Consider the following 20,000-nt stretch of genomic DNA (forward strand, 5'->3'; position numbering starts at 1 on the left):
CATTATGGCCTTGAACTTCTTCACTTCTGGTTACTTCCAAGATCAAGCTGTGCACCAATGCATCTCGCAGGTCACTCGTACCCTATCTGATAAATCTGGACATTATGTTCAGTTCATGACAAATGAAGCCTCACAGTGTGCAGTGAGTTTGCCGCCATAACCTGCATTTGCTCTGTCCACTCTGTGATCACTTGATGCAATTCATCAGCACCCACTCACTCAACATTCAACAGGTCTGACCACAATAGGAACTTCTTCAATATTTACACTTATTCACTTGGAGATGATCATAACATCGTTATCATCTATCCGTCCATGGTTGCTGCAGATCATTGTGGATGGATCCTTGGGACAAGAGATACCACTTGAAGAGATGACTCCTTAATCCCTTAGCTAATTCTCAAACTGAGGCAATATAACCAAAACAATCTGCTCATCAGGAAAAATAAATGAACATGCATTTGAGCTTCTGAAAATGAAGTTCCAATTCTGGCCAGGTCAAGTGGCACAAAGCAAATAGATTTTTACAGGTTATGGGTTCAAATGTTTCCGCGTGATTCATCAGATCATTTGAACATGCAAAATGTAAAGGATAATATTTTTAGCTGCGTTCACAGCAACAAACATGAAACAATACTTGGTAATGATTAGAGTTTTGTCTATGTACATCAAGTGTACATGTTTCATACTCTTGGCGCCATTAGTCACACAGAGCTCAGTCCAGTGACCAAACATCACTCCTCTTAGATTAGCAGCTGCCATCTACCTATAGTCAGAGGGCACAGAGGGTGTGAAAGATTGAAAGTAGACGCTATCCACCAATAGCTGGAAGAAATTTGATAACTCTTGCTTCATATCCCTGACAAATCTATTGGCAAGGACCATAAAACATTGGTATTTACTAGGGACTCAAGTCCGATAAAGCACATTCGTCCATTAAGAAACAAGCTGTCTACTTCCAGTGGAAAAAGGACATACAATAACATTAATTTATAAAGAAAAGAAGAACGTCTTAAAAGCACAACCTTTGGCAGAGTGAAGCAAAATTACCGTGAGTTAGAAAATAGTGTGGTATAACGTGATAATTTCAAGTAATGTTTGCTTTTCAACTCCAGAATAGATCATGGAAAGTTCCTTTAAATGGCTGCTTTTAACAAATGGCAATAATGGATGATGAGTAAGATATCTTTCTGCAGGAATTGTATGGGATAAGTATTTAGGTTATTGCTGTGGAACAATTGGATTTTCTGGCAGATTCTTCATGTTAAAGAAATGTGAGAAATAGGATAACAGCAACAAATTCATATAATTAATTGTAATCCAGATTTAAAATGGACAAAAATGATAGAATTTGAAGAAAGCATTTGGTACTCAGTATAGGAGTTGGGATATCATGTTGCAGCTATACGGGACATCGGTTCGGCCACTTTTGGAATACTGTGCTCAATTCTGGTCTCTGTGCTATAGGAAAGATGTTTGAAATTTGAAAGGATTCAGAAAAGATTTACAAGGATGTCGCCAGGCTTTGAGGGGTGAGTTATAGGGAGAGGCTGAATGGGCTGGGGCTATTTTCCCTGGACACTGAGGGGTGACCTTATTGTGGTTTATAAAATCATATGGGGCATAAATAGGATAATAGCCAAAATAGGGGAGCCCAAAACTCAGCAGCAAAGGTTTAAGGTGAGAGGGGATCAATTTAAAAGTTGCCTAAGTGGCAAATCTTTCATGTATTGGGTGGTGCGTGTATGGAGTGAGCTGCCAGAGGAAGTGGTGGAGGCTGGTACAATTACAATATTCAATAGGAAGAATTTAGAGGGATAAAAGCCAAATGCTGACAAATGAGACTAAATTAACGTAGGATACCTGGTCAGCATGGATGTGCTGTCCAACTCTTTGACTCTATAATCAGTATGAGACCAAAAGCTACAATGTAAAATCTAAAGGTAAATTCTTGTTGCTCAACTAGTTTATTTTCATGAAAGAATTTATAAAAGATTGATTGCACTGACCTTCAATTTAATTAAAATTTGACCTCTCCTGTAAAGTGCTTATTTTCCTTAAGTTTCTGCCTGAATCATTTCCACGATGTCAAACACAAAATCTGCTGAGAGGTTACTGCGGGAACTGTGGGAGATGGGTTGGACCCAGCTGAGGGCCCTGTTAACTATTGTGCCATGCCCATTTCTTTTGACAAGAGCCCTCTCTCCACCTCACATACCACTTCAACCACCTCCAACATTTTCACTCCCCTAGACCCCCACTTATCACCTTTTATCTCCTCTTGACCTGTCCATTGAGAATGGTCAATGTGACACTGGAAGCCTCAATTTCTCTGCACCTCTCCCCTCACCCATTCCAACCTATCTCCCAGGAACCGCTGCACTCCATACTCTCAGATCCAATCCTGACTTTGTCATTAAGCTGCTGACAAGGGTGCTGCTGTTGTTGTTTGGTGGACTGACCTCTGAGACATTGTTGAGGCTGAATGCCAGCTCTCAGCCACCTCCTCGTATCTCCACCCAGATCTTGAAACATCAGGCGACCGTATCCATCACAGTCACTTAACTTATTTCATCTGCTGATCTCCCCCCACACTGCCTCAATGCTGATAGCCCTCCGTTCCCACACTACTCCCTTCTACCTCCTTCTGAAAATCCACAAACAGGACTGCCCGGGCAGATAAATTGCTTCTGCCTGTTCCTGCCCCACCAAACTTATCTCTTCCTAACTCAACTCGACTTTTTCTCCCCGGTCCAATCCCTGCCCACATACACCCATGATTCCTCTGATGCTTTACCTCAGTTTCAGAATTTCCAGTTTGCAGGCTCCAGCCACCTTGTCTGTACCATGGATATGTAGTCCTTATACACATCTATCCCCCATCATTAGATTACTTACAGTGTGGAAACAGGCCCTTCGGCCCAACAAGTCCACACCGACCCGCCGAAGCGCAACCCACCCATTCCCCTATATTTACTCCTTTACCTAACACTACGGGCAATTTAGCATGGCCAATTCACCTGACCTGCACATCTTTGGACTGTGGGAGGAAACAGGAGCACCCAGAGGAAACCCACGCAGACACTGGGACAATGTGCAAACACCACACAGTCAGTCGCCTGAGTCGGGAATTGAACCCGGGTCTCTGGCACTGTGAGGCAGCAGTGCTAACCACTGTGCCACCGTGCCACCCACAATAGTCAGGATAGTCTTAGGACTCTCTGCTTCTTCCTGCTGAAAAGGCCTAAACTATCCCCAATCCACCACCATCCCCTGCCTGGCCAAGCTCAGCCACACACTGAACAACTTCTCTTTTGGCTCCTCTCATTTTCTTCGGGTCAAAGGTGTGGCCGTGGGTACCCGCATGGGCCCCAGTTATGCCTGTCTCTTTGTGAGGTATGTGGAATAATCCAGTCCCACTCAAAACTCTTTCTCCGATATATCGACGATAAAATCGCTGCTGCTTCCCTCTTTCATCCGGAAGTGGAAACGTTTTATCAATTTTGTTTCCAATTTCCACCCCACTCTCACCTTCATCTGGTCCATTTTGAACTCTTCCCTTCCCTTCCTTGACATCTGTTGCCACCAATATTCATTGTAAACCCACTGTCTCCCACAGTTACCTTGACTATACATCATCATACCCTGCTTCGCGTAAATGTTCTATTCTATTCTCTAAGTTACTCCATCTCCTCCGCGTCTGTTCTGATTATCCCAACTTCAACAAGGAAGTCTCCGAAATGTCCACCTTTTTTCCTCAACAGAGGATTCCCCAGCACAGTTGTTGACAGGGCCCTCAGCCTTCTCCCGGACGTCGGCCCTCACCTCCTCTCTTCCCCCCCACAGCAACAATAGGATTCCCCCTTGTCTTTACCTTCCATCCCATCAGCATCCACATCCAGAGGATCATTAACTGCCATTTCAATCACCTCAGCGGAATGCTATCATCAGATATATGTTCTCCTTCCCTCCATTTTCAGCTTTCAGCAAGGAACCTTCCCTCCAGAGCACCCTAGTCCACTCCTCCTTCACTCCCATCACTCCTCCATGACACCTTCCCCTAAAAGTGCGGAGGATGTAACATCTGCCCATTTGCTTCTTCTATCCTCAGTATCCAAGGGCCCAAACACACCTTCCAGATGAAGCTTCATTTTACCTGCACTTCACACAATCTAGTCTACTGTATTCACTGCTCACAATGTGGTCTCCTGTATACTGGGGAAACGAAGTGTAGACAGGGGGACCACTTTGCAGAACACCTACATTTTGTCTGCAGAAAAAGACCCTGAGCTTTCAGTTGCCTGTCACTTCAATACACCACCCTATTCCCTGGCCAACATCTCTGTCTCAGGCTAGTTGCAGTGCTCCAGTGAAGCTCAGCCCAAGCTGGAAGAACATGACCTCATTTGTTGCTTGGGAACTCTGCAGCCTTCTGGAATTACTATTGAGTTCACCAACATTAGGGCTTGAGGTACCTTCTCCCATGATCCTACCCCATGCGCTATACATTTGGTCTTGTAACCACATTGTCTGTTATTACAAACAACCCGTTATTAGCCAAGTTAAAAATCACACATTACCAGGTTATGGTAGTTGTGGAGTACCTGATGAAGGAGCGGTGCTCTGAAAGCTAGTGCTTCCAATTAAACCTGTTGGGCTATAACCTGGTGTTGTGTGATTTTTAACCTTGTACACCACAGTCCAACACCGGCATCTCCAAATCATTATTAGCTACTAACAGTCCCTATTAACAGCTATTCACCCTCCTAGCCTGATTGTTACCAACTCCTTTGTCTGCGCAACTGTTCTTGTCTTTTGTTGGGCTCTATCTCCACCTATTATTTACTCCTTACCCCCTTGCCCCGGCCTATCTTCAGCACAAAAAACTTTTCTTTTTAATGCGGAAATTCTGAAGAAAGGTCACTCGACCCAAAACTTTAACTCTGATTTCTCTCCATAGATGCTACCAGGCGTGCTGACTTTTTCCAGTAATTTCTGATTTTATTCTTTCTAATTGAATGTATTAACTTGGTACAGCTTGATTAATGCAACTGAAAATCCGTAAACACAAAAAACATTTTTTAAATTTATATTGAATCCCAGGTAGGGCCAACATTTATTGTTCATCCTTAATTGTTCTTGAGGTGTTTGTTTTGAGCTACCTTCTTGAACCGCAGTGATACTTGGGGTATGGCAGCATCCACGGGTCTATTTTAGGAAGGAAGTTCTGGGATTTTGACCCAGAAATAATGAAAGAATGGCAATAAAGTTCTACATAGGATGGTTCAATGCCAGGAAGGGAACTTGCAGATAATGATGTTTCCAAGCATCTGCTACCCTTGTCCTTTTTGGTGGTAGTAGTTGTATATTTGTAAGATAATGGAGGCTTGGTGAGTTGCAGGAGTGAATCTGGTAGATGATACACACTCCTCTCACTGCGCTTTAATAATGGGGAGAGAATACTTAAGGCGATGGATGGAATCCAAATATAACTGCCTGTTTTGTTCAGGAGTCAAAAAGTGTGGCACTGGAAAAGTACAGCAGGTCAGGCAGTAGTCAAAGAGCAGGAGAGTCAATGATTCTGGCATATAGCCCTTCATCAAGAATGTGGTGGGGGTGGGGCTGGGGCTGGGGCTGGGGTAAGGTAGCTGAGAAGGCGATAGGTAGCTCGAGTGGGAGGGTAATTGTAAAACATTGATGGGGAGGGTGGTGCGGATAGGTGAGAAGGAAGATGGACAGGTGGGACAGGTTAAAAAGGCGGTGCTGAGTTGGAGGGTTAGATCTGGGATGAGGTGGGGGGAGGGGATATTTGGAAACTAGTGAAGTCGATGTTGATGCCGTGTGGTTGAAAGGTCCCAAGGCGGAAGTTGAAGTGTTTTTCCTCCAGGCGCCGGATGGCTTGGATTTAGTGGTGGAGGTGGCCCAGGACTTGCATATCCGAGGTGGAGAGGGAAAGGGAGTTGAAGTGGTTGGCCACAGGGCAGTGGGGATCTGTGTGTCCCAAAGATGTTCCATGAAACATTTCGGGAGTTGGCGTCCTGCCTCCCCAGCGTAGAGGAGAACACATCGAAAGTAATGAGGTGGGTGGATGTGCAGGAAAATCTCTGCTGGATGTGAAAAATTCCTTTGGGGCCTTTGTTCAGAATAACGTGGAGTTTGTGAGTCCAATTGAGCTGTTTGTTCATTCTTGTGGCTTATGGACATGCATAACTTCATAAGGAGTTGTGAATGGTGTTGAGCATTGTACAATCAATGAACATTCCCATTTCGGATTTTAGAGTGGAGGGACAATCATTGATAAAGAAGTTTTAAGTAGAAGTAGAAGATTTAATCAGTACCAAGTGCACTGCCATGGAATAGCCTCATTTTAAATAGCCGAACAGCACAGTGGCTCAGGGATCAGCACTACTGCTGTGCAGCAGATCAGGGTTCAATTCCACCCTTGGGCAACCGTCTGCATGTCCCCATGTCGACATGGATTTCTTCCAGGTGCTACTGTTTCCTTCCACAGTCCAAAGATGTGCAGGTTAGGTAGATTAGCCATGGGAAATTCAGGATGAGTCGAGGTGAGATGTTCTTTGGAGAGTCGGTGTGGACTTGTTGGACCGAATGGCCTGTTTGCACACTGTTGCGATTCTACAAAAAAATCTAAAAATAAATTCTAAGGGTCTTGTAGCAGTGGGAGTATCCCTAACTCTGAGCCAGGAAGCCCAGGTTTAAATCCCACTGCTCCAGAAAACACATCATAATATGTTTGAATAGATTGTTCAAAATATCTACATAACACAACTCCTATGAATACCTTTCTCCTTCTAAGCCTTATTACACAATAAGACTATACAATAAGTTACCATAACACAAAGTGAGAATTCAGACCCAAATTTTAAAAACAAAACCTGTACAGAATTATTTACTCGTCATATTAGTTAGTTTTCTAATAAATTAAAATAATAGGCACATACGTTTAAAACATGTCTGCCAATTCCTTCTGCCCAAAAGAAGGAATTTAATTTTTCGAGCTGCCTCGAAGACCTGAAAATGAAAACATTGAATAATAACTTCCAACGGTTACTAATTCACTTTAACTTGAGGTTCTTGGCTTTTTTCTAGCATTTAGAATAAAACTAGTGGGAAAGAGGAACTTTAGGAAAAAGTCCTGACTTGCATGGAACAAAACTTGTCCTAAAAAACATGCATTGCATTGACTAAATGAAAGGGCACAACCAAACAGAAATTCCAGTTGGATACATCAGTGATGCTAGAGGCAGGTTTTGCAGAACATGATTAATAGTATTTGCATCAATCTGAAGTAACTGTTTGGTGCACAGTATTTTGAGGAGTAGTGAGAAAAGCCATGGCTCACATCGACACCCAAATATGTAACAAGAATGGAAATTGCTGAAAAAGCAAAGCAGGTCTGGCAGCATCTGTGGAGAGGAATCAGAGTTAATGTCTATGGTCGACTGACCCTTCCTGATACACGTAAGCTTAGTGAATTAATTGTGATGACCTCTTCTAGAGGGAAAGTGTGGTGTTGTGACCAAATAATCCTAGAACCCAAGCAAATATTTTGGGAGCTCTGGTTCAAACTGCAATCTTACAGTTAATAGAATTTACATTCAAATCAAAACCTGGAAATGAAAGGTCGTCTCGGTCACAGCAATCACTGAATTTGTAGCGCATTATTGCAAAAATCCAATGGACAGCATGTGCCAACCTACCTGATCTAGTCTTCAGCTATTGAGAAATGAGGCAAACTCATTACTGTCCTGGAAAGGGCCAGTAAGCCATTCAGTTCAAGGAAAACTCTATTGCTGTTACATTTTGATGATGGAGAAAGTTAGATGCTGGAGATCAGAGTTGAAGAGTGTGTTGCTGGAAAAGCACAGCTGGTCAGGCAGCATCTGAGGAGCAGGAGCATCGACATTTCGAGCGTATGCCCTTCATCAGGAATGAAGGAGCTTTCAGGGTGCTGCTCCTTCATCAGATAACGAGCACTCTGAAAGCCAGTATTCCCAAAAAAAACCCTGTTGGACTGTGCACTGTGTTGTGTGATTTTTAAATGCCAAATGTGTACAGGCAGAATTAATTGCAGTCTGTATTGAATGTTCTTACTTTTACACTGACGGCAGAATCTGGACATTACATGTGGGCTCGATTGTTTTAATGAATACTTATGTTTTTACTTTCTGAGGATATTGTGAATATTGTGGCTTTTTATTTTTCTATATTTTAATTGTTGACTGACACGGGAAAAGAACAAATCAAGTTTTAGCAAGCAACTAGCAGCTGATTAATCTGTGGCCTAGTGGCCAATTCTGGATAACAAAGGTCTCTTGCCTGCCAAAAGTTATCTGATTGACTCATAAGAAGCTGATCACCTTGGGGGTGTGAGAGTGCTCAGGGGCAACATTGGAAGGCATGGAGCTGCTTTTATTCTGCAGTCAAAAGCATCTCAAACTTGAAGCTTGCCACTTTACTTATTTTTTCTTACGTTTCTTCTTAATAAAAGAAGAGAAAACAAAAAACATAAAATAAAGAAGGAAAAGGAAGGCATTGTCTTTCCCCACAGGCAGTTCAGAGTCAATCCTCAACTAAGGAGATTCTAATCTCCTAGTTGTATATTGTTTTCTCTTTTCATATATATATATATATATAAACTCCCACACCATCGCCAAACAGCAGCAGTGTTTATTTTTCCCCAGCAGCCATATTGTTTGTGGGCAGGTGTAGAACACAGTGATGAACAACAAGAGAAAGAAACTTAGCTAGCTGGTTTATTGCTTGTCACCAATTAGTGTAAATCTTAATTAATAAGTCATCAACCTTTATAAGTGTGAACCAGCCACCCTGTGTCTCCTAAAGAGAAGTGAGAGGGCTTGAAGAAGGAGGGTATGTTTTGATCAGCACAAAGAGATTCTAGCAAACCCTATGGACAGGGATCACTGCACTGCAGCGCGCGTGCAAGTGTGTGTGTGTTAGTATTGTAGCTAGAGTTTTTAATTATAATAAAGTCATTATTGTTAAATGTGGAAAGTCAGTCCACACTTTCTGTTGATCTGGGTTTACAAAAATAGGTAAATTCAAAAAGTGTACATATTTTTAAAAACTATTTAACTTTTGTGATACTTACAGGAATAGCAGGATTTGATTTTCAATGTGCTACCCCAGTGAAGTGTAACATTGTAAATATTAGGGTCAAAGGCTGGAATTGTTGAGCATTGACTTCTCCACCTCCTAATGCTGCCTGGCTTCCTGTGTTCTTCCAGCCTCCTGCTTATCTACCCAGGCTATTTCAGAGGACAAGTAAAAGTCAAACACACTGCTGTGTGGATCATAGACGAGACCAGGTGAGGATGGCAGATTGTCTCCTCTGAAGGAGACAGTCCAGTATCTTCTTGACCCTTGTTTGAAATTGGCATTTCCATAAACAAGACCTCAAACAAATGGACTACAGGGCAGCCTCGACCCCTCCTTCACAAAATTCACAAATAAAATTTAATTCTCAACTATTTGCAAGAGAGCAACATGGCACCATCTGATCTGTGATCCTTAGTGCAAAATGTTGAGCGCAGCAGATCTTTTATTTCTGTTTTGTAAGTTAATGAGGCCTGTATTTTTCAAAAGTATTATAATTGTTTGTCTGCTAAAATAATCAGAATTGTGCAGTTCTTTTATTTCATATTTTACTGCTAAAGTAATTAAGAAGCCAGTTAACTGAGTGCGCTGGATGGCTGGTTTAAAAAGCTGCGTGATGCCAACAGTGTAGGTTCCATTCCCACATTGCCTGAGGTTACTAGACGGACTTTCCTTCTCAACCATTTCCCTTGCCTGAGGCGTGCTCACCCTCCCTATTGAGGGAGCAGCCCTGTGTCATAAGGTAAGACAATAGTGACTTTAACTTTTCACTTCAAGTGATTGTCTACAACTGTGAAACATGTGCACTTGTTTTATTTCAATCAATATTGTAATTTTTGTCATGAGAACAAATTAATTATCTATCTCAATTAAATTAATTTCATTTTTTTGAACTCGTGTCGACGAGTCTCCAGATTGCTTGCCCCGTAATGTTGCTACAATGCAACTGTTCCGACCTGTATCAAGTAAAACAAATGCAAATAATGATGTGAAATTTTTATTACATTAATGAGTCGGATAACTACATGACGTTCTGGACTTTTGTTCCTATATGGTGCCATCTGGTGGTTAAAAATTGATTTACACTTGACTATCATAAATACAGTCTCTGCAATTGAGTTACACAAGGATGTGAGCAAATATTTATTATTGAGTAGCACCAAGATATGTTTCAACACATTTTACACACTTTAGGATAAATAAATAGCCACAAATTCTTAAAAAAACACATATTAATACTTATATATCAATAACAAGTATTTTGCTTACCTTTTGAAATCTGTTTGCGTAACAGATATTCATCCTCCATGTGCTCTTCTCAACTTACACCTCTACATCGGCTGTGAATCTCTGCTAATGTAATGAATGACTGACTTGGAGAGACAACATTTGTTTTATAGCTAGCTGAATATATCATAGCACTCTAGTATTGTAACAGTGATACAGATAGGTAGATATGATCCAGATTGTCTGCAAGTTTATAACTTGAACAACATCAATAATTCCTACTTTTTAAGGAATAAAGTAATGAAATCCATCAATTTCCAACAAGGTTCACACCTTAAAGTATTAGCAGCCCCAAGCAGCTGAATATTTTTGGAATGTAGAAGTGATTCGAGATTTCTTACAAGAGCTGAACTGCAGCTCAAAGTCATTCAACCATCTAAGTCACAGGCAAAAATAGAATTAATAGGCCATTGAACATTATGGTAATGTGTAAGATTATTTTCAAGGCTTCATATTATTAATTGTCAAAATTCCTAATTCAGTACCTGGATTTTGAAGATATTTTATTGTATAGCTGGGTTTTAATTTGATATCTTGTATTCAGTGTAAACTGATAAGAATCCATTCAATTTGGCAAATTCCATTTATATTGAAAACATTTGGAGCCTTTGCTCAATAGTCAAAACAACTTATCAACGGCGTTGTTTCTCAAAGATGCTTCAAGAAAGAATGTCTCAGAATTCCCAGTTACTTACAATTTAGATTCAATTTCATCATTATCACACAGACCTGTAGTGGAACTGTCCTTACCTCTGGGTCAGAAGGTCTGATACCAAGGAGGTGTATCATAACATGTTTAAACAGGTTAATTTTTAAAAATCCACGGAATTGAAGTATCTTTACAGTCATACTTATTTAATAGTTAAATATTTTGTTCCTTCCCTGCAACTCAAAATCAAATTGACCAATTTTGTTGGTACTCTTTAAAAGCATAAAGTGTGGAGAATTTATGGTTCCATGCACTGGCTATAGTGGCTTCGGTTTTATGCCTCTATACAAAAAGCAAATACATCAAAGTTGACTGTGGCAAGTCATAGAACATAGAACATTACAGCACAGTGCAGGCCCTTCGGCCCTCGATGTTGCACTGAACTGTGAAACCAGTCTGAAGCCCATCTCACCTACACTAATCCATTTCATCCATACGTTTATCCAATGACCATTTAAATGCTCTTAAAGTTGGCGAGGCTGCTACTGTGGAAGGCAAAGTATTCCACGCTTCTACTACTCTCTGAATAATGAAACTACCTCTGACATCGGTTCTATATCTATCACCACTCAATTTAAAGCTATGTCCCTTCATGCTAGCCATCACCATCTGAGCAAAAAGGCTCTCATTGTCCACCCTATCTAACCCTCTGATTATCTTCTATGTCTCAAATAAGTTACCTCTCAACCTTATTCTCCCTAATGAAAACAGCGCCAAGTCCCTCAGCTTTTCCTCATAAGACCTTCCCTCCAGACCAGGCAACATCCTAGTTAATCTCCTCTGAACCCTTTCCAAAGCTTCCACATCCTTCCTATAATGAGGTGACCAGAACTGTGCGCAATACCCCAACTGTGGCTGCACCAGACTTTTGTACAGCTGCAACATGACCGTATGGCTCCAAAACTCAATCACTCTACAAACAAAAGCTAACACACCGTATGCTTTCTCAACACCCTATAAACCGAGATGGCAACTTTCAGGGATTTATTTATATGGACACACTGCTCATCTACACTACTAAGAATCTTACCATTAGCCCAATACTCTTCATTCCTGTTGCTCCTTCCAGAGTGAATCACCTCACACTTTTCTGCATTAACCTCCATTTGCCACCTCTCAGCCCAGCTCTGCAACTTATCTATGTCCCTCTGTAACCTGCAACATCCTTCAGCACTATCCACAACTCCACCGACCTTATGTCATCCGCAAATTTACTAACCCATCCTCCTATGCCCTCATCCAGATCATTTAGAAAAATGACAAACAGCAGTGGCCCCAAAACAGATCCCTGTGGTATACCACTAGTAACTGACCTCCTGGATGAACATTTCCCATCAACCACCACCCTTCTTTCAGCTAGCCAAGTCACATTGCAAAAAGTGGATTGCTCCAAATATCCTACATATCTATCAAAAATACATACATTGTCATATGCAGCTCAGAGTGGTGGATGAGCACTGAGTGAATGAATCTCCTTCATCTCACTTCTACATCACTGCAGCTTGTGTTTCTTGATTCAGTACAGCAGACATGGAATGTTTCCTTTGTCTTCCTGTTAAGAAGTAGTGACTTCTTCCAAATGGCTCCTGCACAAAAAAATGGGAAAATCACAACCAAACTAATTATACAGATCAAAACCTAAAACTGCTGCTATTCCCAAAACTGTCACATCAGGTTTTATATTAAGCATTGGTTAGCCTAGGGCTGGGCACAAACCTTTCCAATCTCCTTTAGTCATTGTAATTAATATTTCACTGTCTCAGCCATTAGACTGGGTGGCTTCTGTTGTAGAAGATAATGGTCCGGAAAAAAAAAAATTCAAGTTGCTTGAACTCCATGCAATGTGATGATATCATACACAGTCATTGGGTGGAGACTGGGCATTCTACATGAACCTGAATTGCAAGTCCTTACTAATTAATTCTAAATAATTGTGCGGTTGTACTCAATCAATAAACCAAAATGCTCTGGGGCTCTTGTAGTACAGTGGTAGCATTCCTATTGCTAAGACAGAATGATCTGTGTTCAAGTCCCAGAGCTGTGTTTACCAAGTTGATTGTTTTCTTTAAAACAAAAACAAGTACCTCTTCTGTTTAGACCATAGTCGTCCAATCTTTTTGTATACGGGATCCACATTTCAGTTTTTCTCTCTTTTGGAGAGGGACAAGTGGCATGGACAGTACACAAATTTCAAAAAGTTACGGTTTACCACAACGGCAACAAACATAAATTTCAGAAATAAATTAGATTTTGAATTAAAAATCTGTTCTTGTAAACGAGTGATTAATAAAATAACCATTTATAAAGTCAAAAAGCACGGTTAACAGATAATATCTTTTATTTTACCTTTTGCATTAAGAATCTGAGCTAGAGACAGATAAAGGTCCCTGCCCCAATCCTGATCAAGTGAGAAGATGTTGGGGACCAGAGCTGAGTTAAGGAGTTGTGTTTCACTAACACTGATCTTGATTCCTCTGTCGTTGGCGCACTCCTTGATGGAATTTACTTGGAATTGGGTGTTCAAAGCTGGTTACATTTCAGCCAGATTTTCCTCCTCTTCCAGCCTGCTTTTAGTTCTTAGGGAAGGATGAAGCAGTGAAGGGTGGGTGTATGAACGGCTTAGACACACTCACCCAACCATGCATCCATATGTACTTAAGCATCCCTGCATGCAATGACCCACTCCCTTTCCTCTGTAATTCATGGCCAATGTGTTTGTATTGCAAATTATTTCCTTTTGTGAAATAATCCCAGCTTCTGTTTTAACTTTTACTGCCATTTTACTGCCTTCCAAACACAGTGCCTATAAAGCATGAAAGATAATACCCTTCACTGTACCTTGGTACACGTGACAGTATTGAATCAAATCAAATCAGAGGATGAGTGCACAAACAGAAGAAATGAGTAAAATAGACCTCAACTGTCAAAAAAGGAAAATAAAACAAATAGACAAGTTGTGAGAATAGGGAGATAGATTTACTTTGAACTCACAATCTGTCCATAAATTCCACACTCACTCGCTCACCAATCTACACTTATTCCCCAATTCACTCTCATTCATTATCAATCCACACACATTCATTTACTCACCAGTTCATCCACACTGACTCAACAATACTTAATAACTCGCTTCCTCATTAATCAACCCACACACGCATACTCACACACCAATCCACCCTCACTTACCCATTCGCTCAACAATCTTCACTCACTGACTCACTCACCAAATCATCCACACTCACTTACTCACCAATCCACCATGCTCACTCAACAATACTGACTGACTCCTCATCAATCCACTCTCACCCACTTAACGATCCACCCTCATTCACGCACTCAATGATCCACCTTCACTCACTCACCAATCCTCCCACATTCACTCACCATTAAACCATTGTTACTTTCTCAAGAGCGAACCTATTGGCAGCAAACATGACAGAGCAACCTCCTCTGATTTGGAGGAGCAGATCCTTACAAGAGTTTCCAGTTACACATTACTATGTGTTGACCAGTGACCTGGTAGCTGTGACAGGGCCTCTTAATGGGCTGCATTGTGGCTCATAGGCTCCTGTTGAACAAGCTTACATTAGACTCACCAGTAGTCTATCCACTATCTATGATCATTAGGCAGGTCCTGGAGACAAAACAGGCAAAAGAGGAATGATGGCAGCAACCTACCTGAAATGACCCCTATGCTGAGCCACATACTGGCCACATACTACCACAAGGGGCCAGGACTGACAAATAGAACATCATGTGCCATCAATGGTACTGATTTGGTTCCATGCAGTGGCCCCACTACTAAGCAAAAGGAGCACAGGAGCAGGGAAATTCAAAACCATACTAACTCCATTGTTTCCTTCACCCCAAAGGTCCCACATATCTGGAGGTGACAGTGAATTATGATCCTTAACTGAGGAAAGGATTGGTTGAAATTACACTGTCACTTTCAAAATAGCTTGTTTCATTTATGGACATGGGGCTCTGAAACCAAGTGAAAGGATTTGTATCAACGATAGTCACAGGTGAGGTGCCGGAAGACTGGAGGTTGGCAAACATGGTGCCACTGTTTAAGAAGGGCGGTAAAGACAAGCCAGGGAACTATAGACCGGTGAGCCTGACGTCAGTGGTGGGCAAGTTGTTAGAGGGAATCCTAAGGGACAGGATGTACATGTATTTGGAAAGGCAAAGACTGATTCGGGATAGTCAACATGGCTTTGTGCGTGGGAAATCATGCCTCACAAACTTGATTGAGTTTTTTGAAGAAGTAACAAAGAAGATTGATGAGGGCAGAACAGTAGATGTGATCTATATGGACTTCAGTAAGGTGTTCGACAAGGTTCCCCATGGGAGACTGATTAGCAAGGTTAGATCTCATGGAATAAAGGGAGAACTGGCCATTTGGATACAGAACTGGCTCAAAGGTAGAAGACAGAGGGTGGTGGTGGAGGGTTGTTTTTCAGACTGGAGGCCTGTGACCAGTGGAGTGCCACAAGGATCGGTGCTGGGTCCTCTACTTTTTGTCATTTACATAAATGATTTGGATGCGAGCATAAGAGGTACAGTTAGTAAGTTTGCAGATGACACCAAAATTGGAGGTGTAGTGGACAGCGAAGATTACAACAGGATCTGGACCAGATTGGCCAATGGGCTGAGAAGTGGCAGATGGAGTTTAATTCAGATAAATGTGAGGTGCTGCATTTTGGGAAAGCAAATCTTAGCAGGACTTATACACTTAATGGTAAGGTCCTAGGGAGTGTTGCTGAACAAAGAGACCTTGGAGTGCAGGTTCATAGCTCCTTGAAAGTGGAATCGCAGGTAGATAGGATAGTGAAGAAGGCATTTGTTATGCTTTCCTTCATTGGTCAGAGTATTGAGTACAGGAGTTGGGAGGTCATGCTGCGGCTACAGGACATTGGTTAGGCCACTGTTGGAAAATTGCGTGCAATTCTGGTCTCCTTCCTATCGGAAAGATGTTGTGAAACTTGAAAGGGTTCAGAAAAGATTTACAAGGATGTTGCCAGGGTTGGTGGATCTGAGCTACAGGGAGAGGCTGAACAGGCTGGGGCTGTTTTCCCTGGAGTGTCGGAGGCTGAGGGGTGACCTTATAGAGGTTTACAAAATTATGAGGGGCATGGATAGGATAAATACACAGAGTCCTTTCCTTGGGGTCAGGGAATCTAGAACTAGAGGGCATAGGTTTAGGGTGAGAGGGGAAAGATATAAAAGAGACCTAAGGGGCAACTTTTTCACGCAGAGGGTGGTACGTGTATGGAATGAGCTGCCAGAGGATGTGGTGGAGGCTGGTACAATTGCAACATTTAAGAGGCATATGGATGGGTATATGAATAGGAAGGGTTTGGAGGGATATGGGCCAGGTGCTGGCAGGTGGGACTAGATTGGGTTGGGATGTCTGGTCGGCATGGACGGGTTGGACCGAAGGGTCTGTTTCCATGCTGTTCATCTCTATGACTCTATGACTCTATGATTATTTAAGTAACTGATGACTCCTCCACACATTTCCATATTATTGTGCATTACATGTTTGAACTTTGACTGCATCTGAGATACCAGTCCTCTAGTTGATGATATTCTTCATATAATATCATATTTTGATGTAAATACCTGATTGATTGTTTGTGTTACTTACATTAACCACTGGTGTCATTCACATCACCTCAAAAAACATTTGACTAGTCTGATATGGGAACAGACCTTCAAAGTTCCCCAGTACATTTCCTGGGATAACTTGGGAATGAAAAGAAAACAATAAGAAAATCACAGAAGAAACTTTCAACCATTTAGTAAATCAATGAGTCTATGATTTTTTTCTGTATGACGGTAATTTGGGGAAAAGTATAATCCATTCTCAAACACTGAGCAGTACACAGTTAATTTCGGAAGAGTATTTATAATATTAGATTAAATGCTTTTGAATTTTGGTAACTGTACCAAAACTGCTGGGAAACGTGAGGACTGCAGTGATCAGAGTCGAAAAGTGTGGTGCCGGAAAAGCACAACAGGGCAGGCAGTATCCAAGGAGCAAGACAGTCGACGTTTTGGGCACTTCAACTCCCCCTCCTACTCTGCCAAGGGATGCAAGTCCTGGGTCTCTTCCACCACCAAATCCAAGCCACCCAACGCCTGGCAGAAGAACACCTTAGCTTCTGCCTTTGGACATTCCAACCACATGGCATCAACATCAACTTTCACTGGTTTCCTCATCTCCCCCCCACCTCATCCCAGTTCCAACCCTCAAACTCGGCACTGCCCTCTTGAACTGCCGTACCTGTCCATCTTCCTTCCCACCTATCTGGTTCACCCCTCCCCTCCGACCTATCACCATCACACTCCACCTCCGTCTATCTATCACCTTTTTAGCTACCTTCCCCCCACACCTACCCTCCTATTTATCTCCCAGCACCCTTCCCCCAACATTCCTGACCAAGGGCTTATGCCTGAAATGCCGATTCTCTTGCCCCTGACCTGCTGTGCTTTTCCAGCTCCACACTCTTCGACCCCCATATGCTGCCAGGAACTGAAGAGAGATTATATATGCTTCACATGATTCAAAATTACAATTTCAAATTTCATTCATAGTATGAAGGTAATGATGCAGCAAATGCGAGAGCAATTTATCTTCAATACAAACTGTGATCCAATTTACATTAAACACAATGAATAGCACTTCAAGGTTACATCAGAAACAATTTAATAAGATTAAAGGTACAATATTAATCTGCATTGTGTTTTTCCATTTCATAGCTTTGACATTATAATTGCAAGTGAAGAGTAATAAGCAAAACATGGAGAAGAAAGTGAACCAGCCAAGAAATAGTGCCAAACCAGGTAAATATTTACAAGAACATAGGCAAAGCATCAACTTCTGACTAATGATAAATATATTGAAGAATAAGATTTTTCTATTTCCAGTAGCATAATGTCCATGTTGTACATTTTTAAAATGGAATTTTACAATATCTTGATGTTACATTGAGCTTAAATCAAACTAAAACACTAGGACTACCGAGGACTTTTTGTGGCATTTGTATCTTGCGTTTCAGAGATTATCTTTTAAGATGTCTGTGTATTGTGCATACACAATGTTGTGACTGTGATGACGTTCTGTGAGCCAAAACAGTCATCCACCCCAATCTGTTTCCCATATTCCGGTTTTTGGGGACTGTGACAGGGCTCACACCTCCCATTAATCTTGCTAACCTCTATTTGATCCTATTTTTTGTTCCTATGTTCAGAGATGTTATTACACACCTCTACAGCAGGTGGGACTTGCAGCCAGGTCTCCATAGCCGAGAGGTTGGAACACTACCACTGAGCCATGAGGGATCTTCCATTCCCTGTATGTGCATCAGGCTAATGAGGTCCTTGAGTGACCAAAGAATAGCTGCTTCAAAGTTTCATTACACCTCCACTATAATTTTTTTGTTAGTGTACCTTGCAATTTAAAGAGTCCTGTTTTAAGGAATCCATGGATTGTATATACACCATTCTGGATGCAGAGGGCAAGCAGCACCTGCCATCTTTCATAACCCCAGCCCCTTTTGCAGGAATCTGCCTGTTCACCTTAAGCAAAACCCTGGACTCACAACGAAGTCAATGCTCCCCTTTCTCTTTTTGGGTGCTGCCTATAGTCTGAGCATTGGCCACTGCTGAAATGGAGGCAGAAATCACAATGTGAGCCAATTAACATAGCTCTCCCACTGAAGGGCCTTGTGATTGTTTAGTGGTAGTGTCCATACCTTTGGGCTGAACAATCTGGGTTCAAATTACACTTGTGCTGCTGATATACAGGGGAACCTCGATTATCCGAACGAGAGAGGCAGACAGTATTTCATTCGGATAATCGATTAAATGCCTTTCCGCTGGGGCTCGGAGTTTTTAAAGTCTGCTCCCCATTCAGGAGACTGCAGCAGCACACAGCGCACGTGCCCCCGCCCCCTGCCCACCCCCAACCGCCCAACACCACCCTTGCCGTGCGACCCCGTCCAACACCGCCCCCTCTTTGGGGCAGCCGGACTGTACACCAACAACAAGACTGCGGCTGGTGCAGCAGCCTTTGTGGGGTAAGTCTCCAAATACTGCACGCACACACATACCACACACACACCACACACACCACACACCACACACACCACACACACCACACACCACACACACCGCGCACACCACACATACCACACACACACCACACACACACATCCCACACACACACAGCACACACACCACCCACACACACACCACACACACACCCCACATCCCACACCACACACACCACACACACACACACCACACCACGCACACCACGCACATACCACACACACCACGCACACACCACACACACCGCACACACACACACCCCACACACACCACACACACACACCACACAGACACCCCACACACACACCACACACACACACACCACACACACACCACACACGCACAACACACACACACCACACACACACCGCACACACCACACACACTGCACACACACACCGCGCGCACACACCACACACCACACACCCACACACCACACGCACATACCACACACCCACGTACACCGCACACATACACACACACACCCACACCACACGCCACACACCACACACCACACACCACACGCACACCACACACACCATGCACACCATAGAACAATACAGCACAGAACAGGCCCTTCGGCCCACAATGTTGTGCCGAACATTTGTCCTCGCTTAAGCACCCATCCATGTACCTATCCAATTGCCGCTTAAAGGTCACCAATGATTCTGACTCTGCCACTCCCACAGGCAGTGCATTCCATGCCCCATCCACTCTCTGAGTAAAGAACCTACCCCTGACATCCCCG

The 20,000-nt window shown here is 42.5% G+C and overlaps 1 protein-coding gene across 1 annotated transcript in view; it reads left to right on the forward strand.

The window, feature by feature from the left end:
- Window positions 1-904: 904 nt before the first annotated feature.
- Window positions 905-20,000, forward strand: part of igfn1.1 (immunoglobulin like and fibronectin type III domain containing 1, tandem duplicate 1) — an 83,748-nt gene continuing 64,652 nt past the window's right edge. The window contains exons 1-2 of the mRNA XM_087973623.1: window positions 905-1,051; window positions 17,900-17,983. Coding sequence (XP_087829749.1) covers window positions 17,941-17,983 — 43 coding nt within the window. The 5' untranslated portion in view covers window positions 905-1,051; window positions 17,900-17,940. The remainder of the gene's footprint in view (window positions 1,052-17,899; window positions 17,984-20,000) is intronic.

Source organism: Chiloscyllium plagiosum, unplaced genomic scaffold, assembly GCF_037043375.1.
Source record: "Chiloscyllium plagiosum isolate Xiang-an unplaced genomic scaffold, Cpla_swu_hap1 HiC_scaffold_26, whole genome shotgun sequence".
NCBI classification, from domain to species: domain Eukaryota; kingdom Metazoa; phylum Chordata; class Chondrichthyes; order Orectolobiformes; family Hemiscylliidae; genus Chiloscyllium; species Chiloscyllium plagiosum.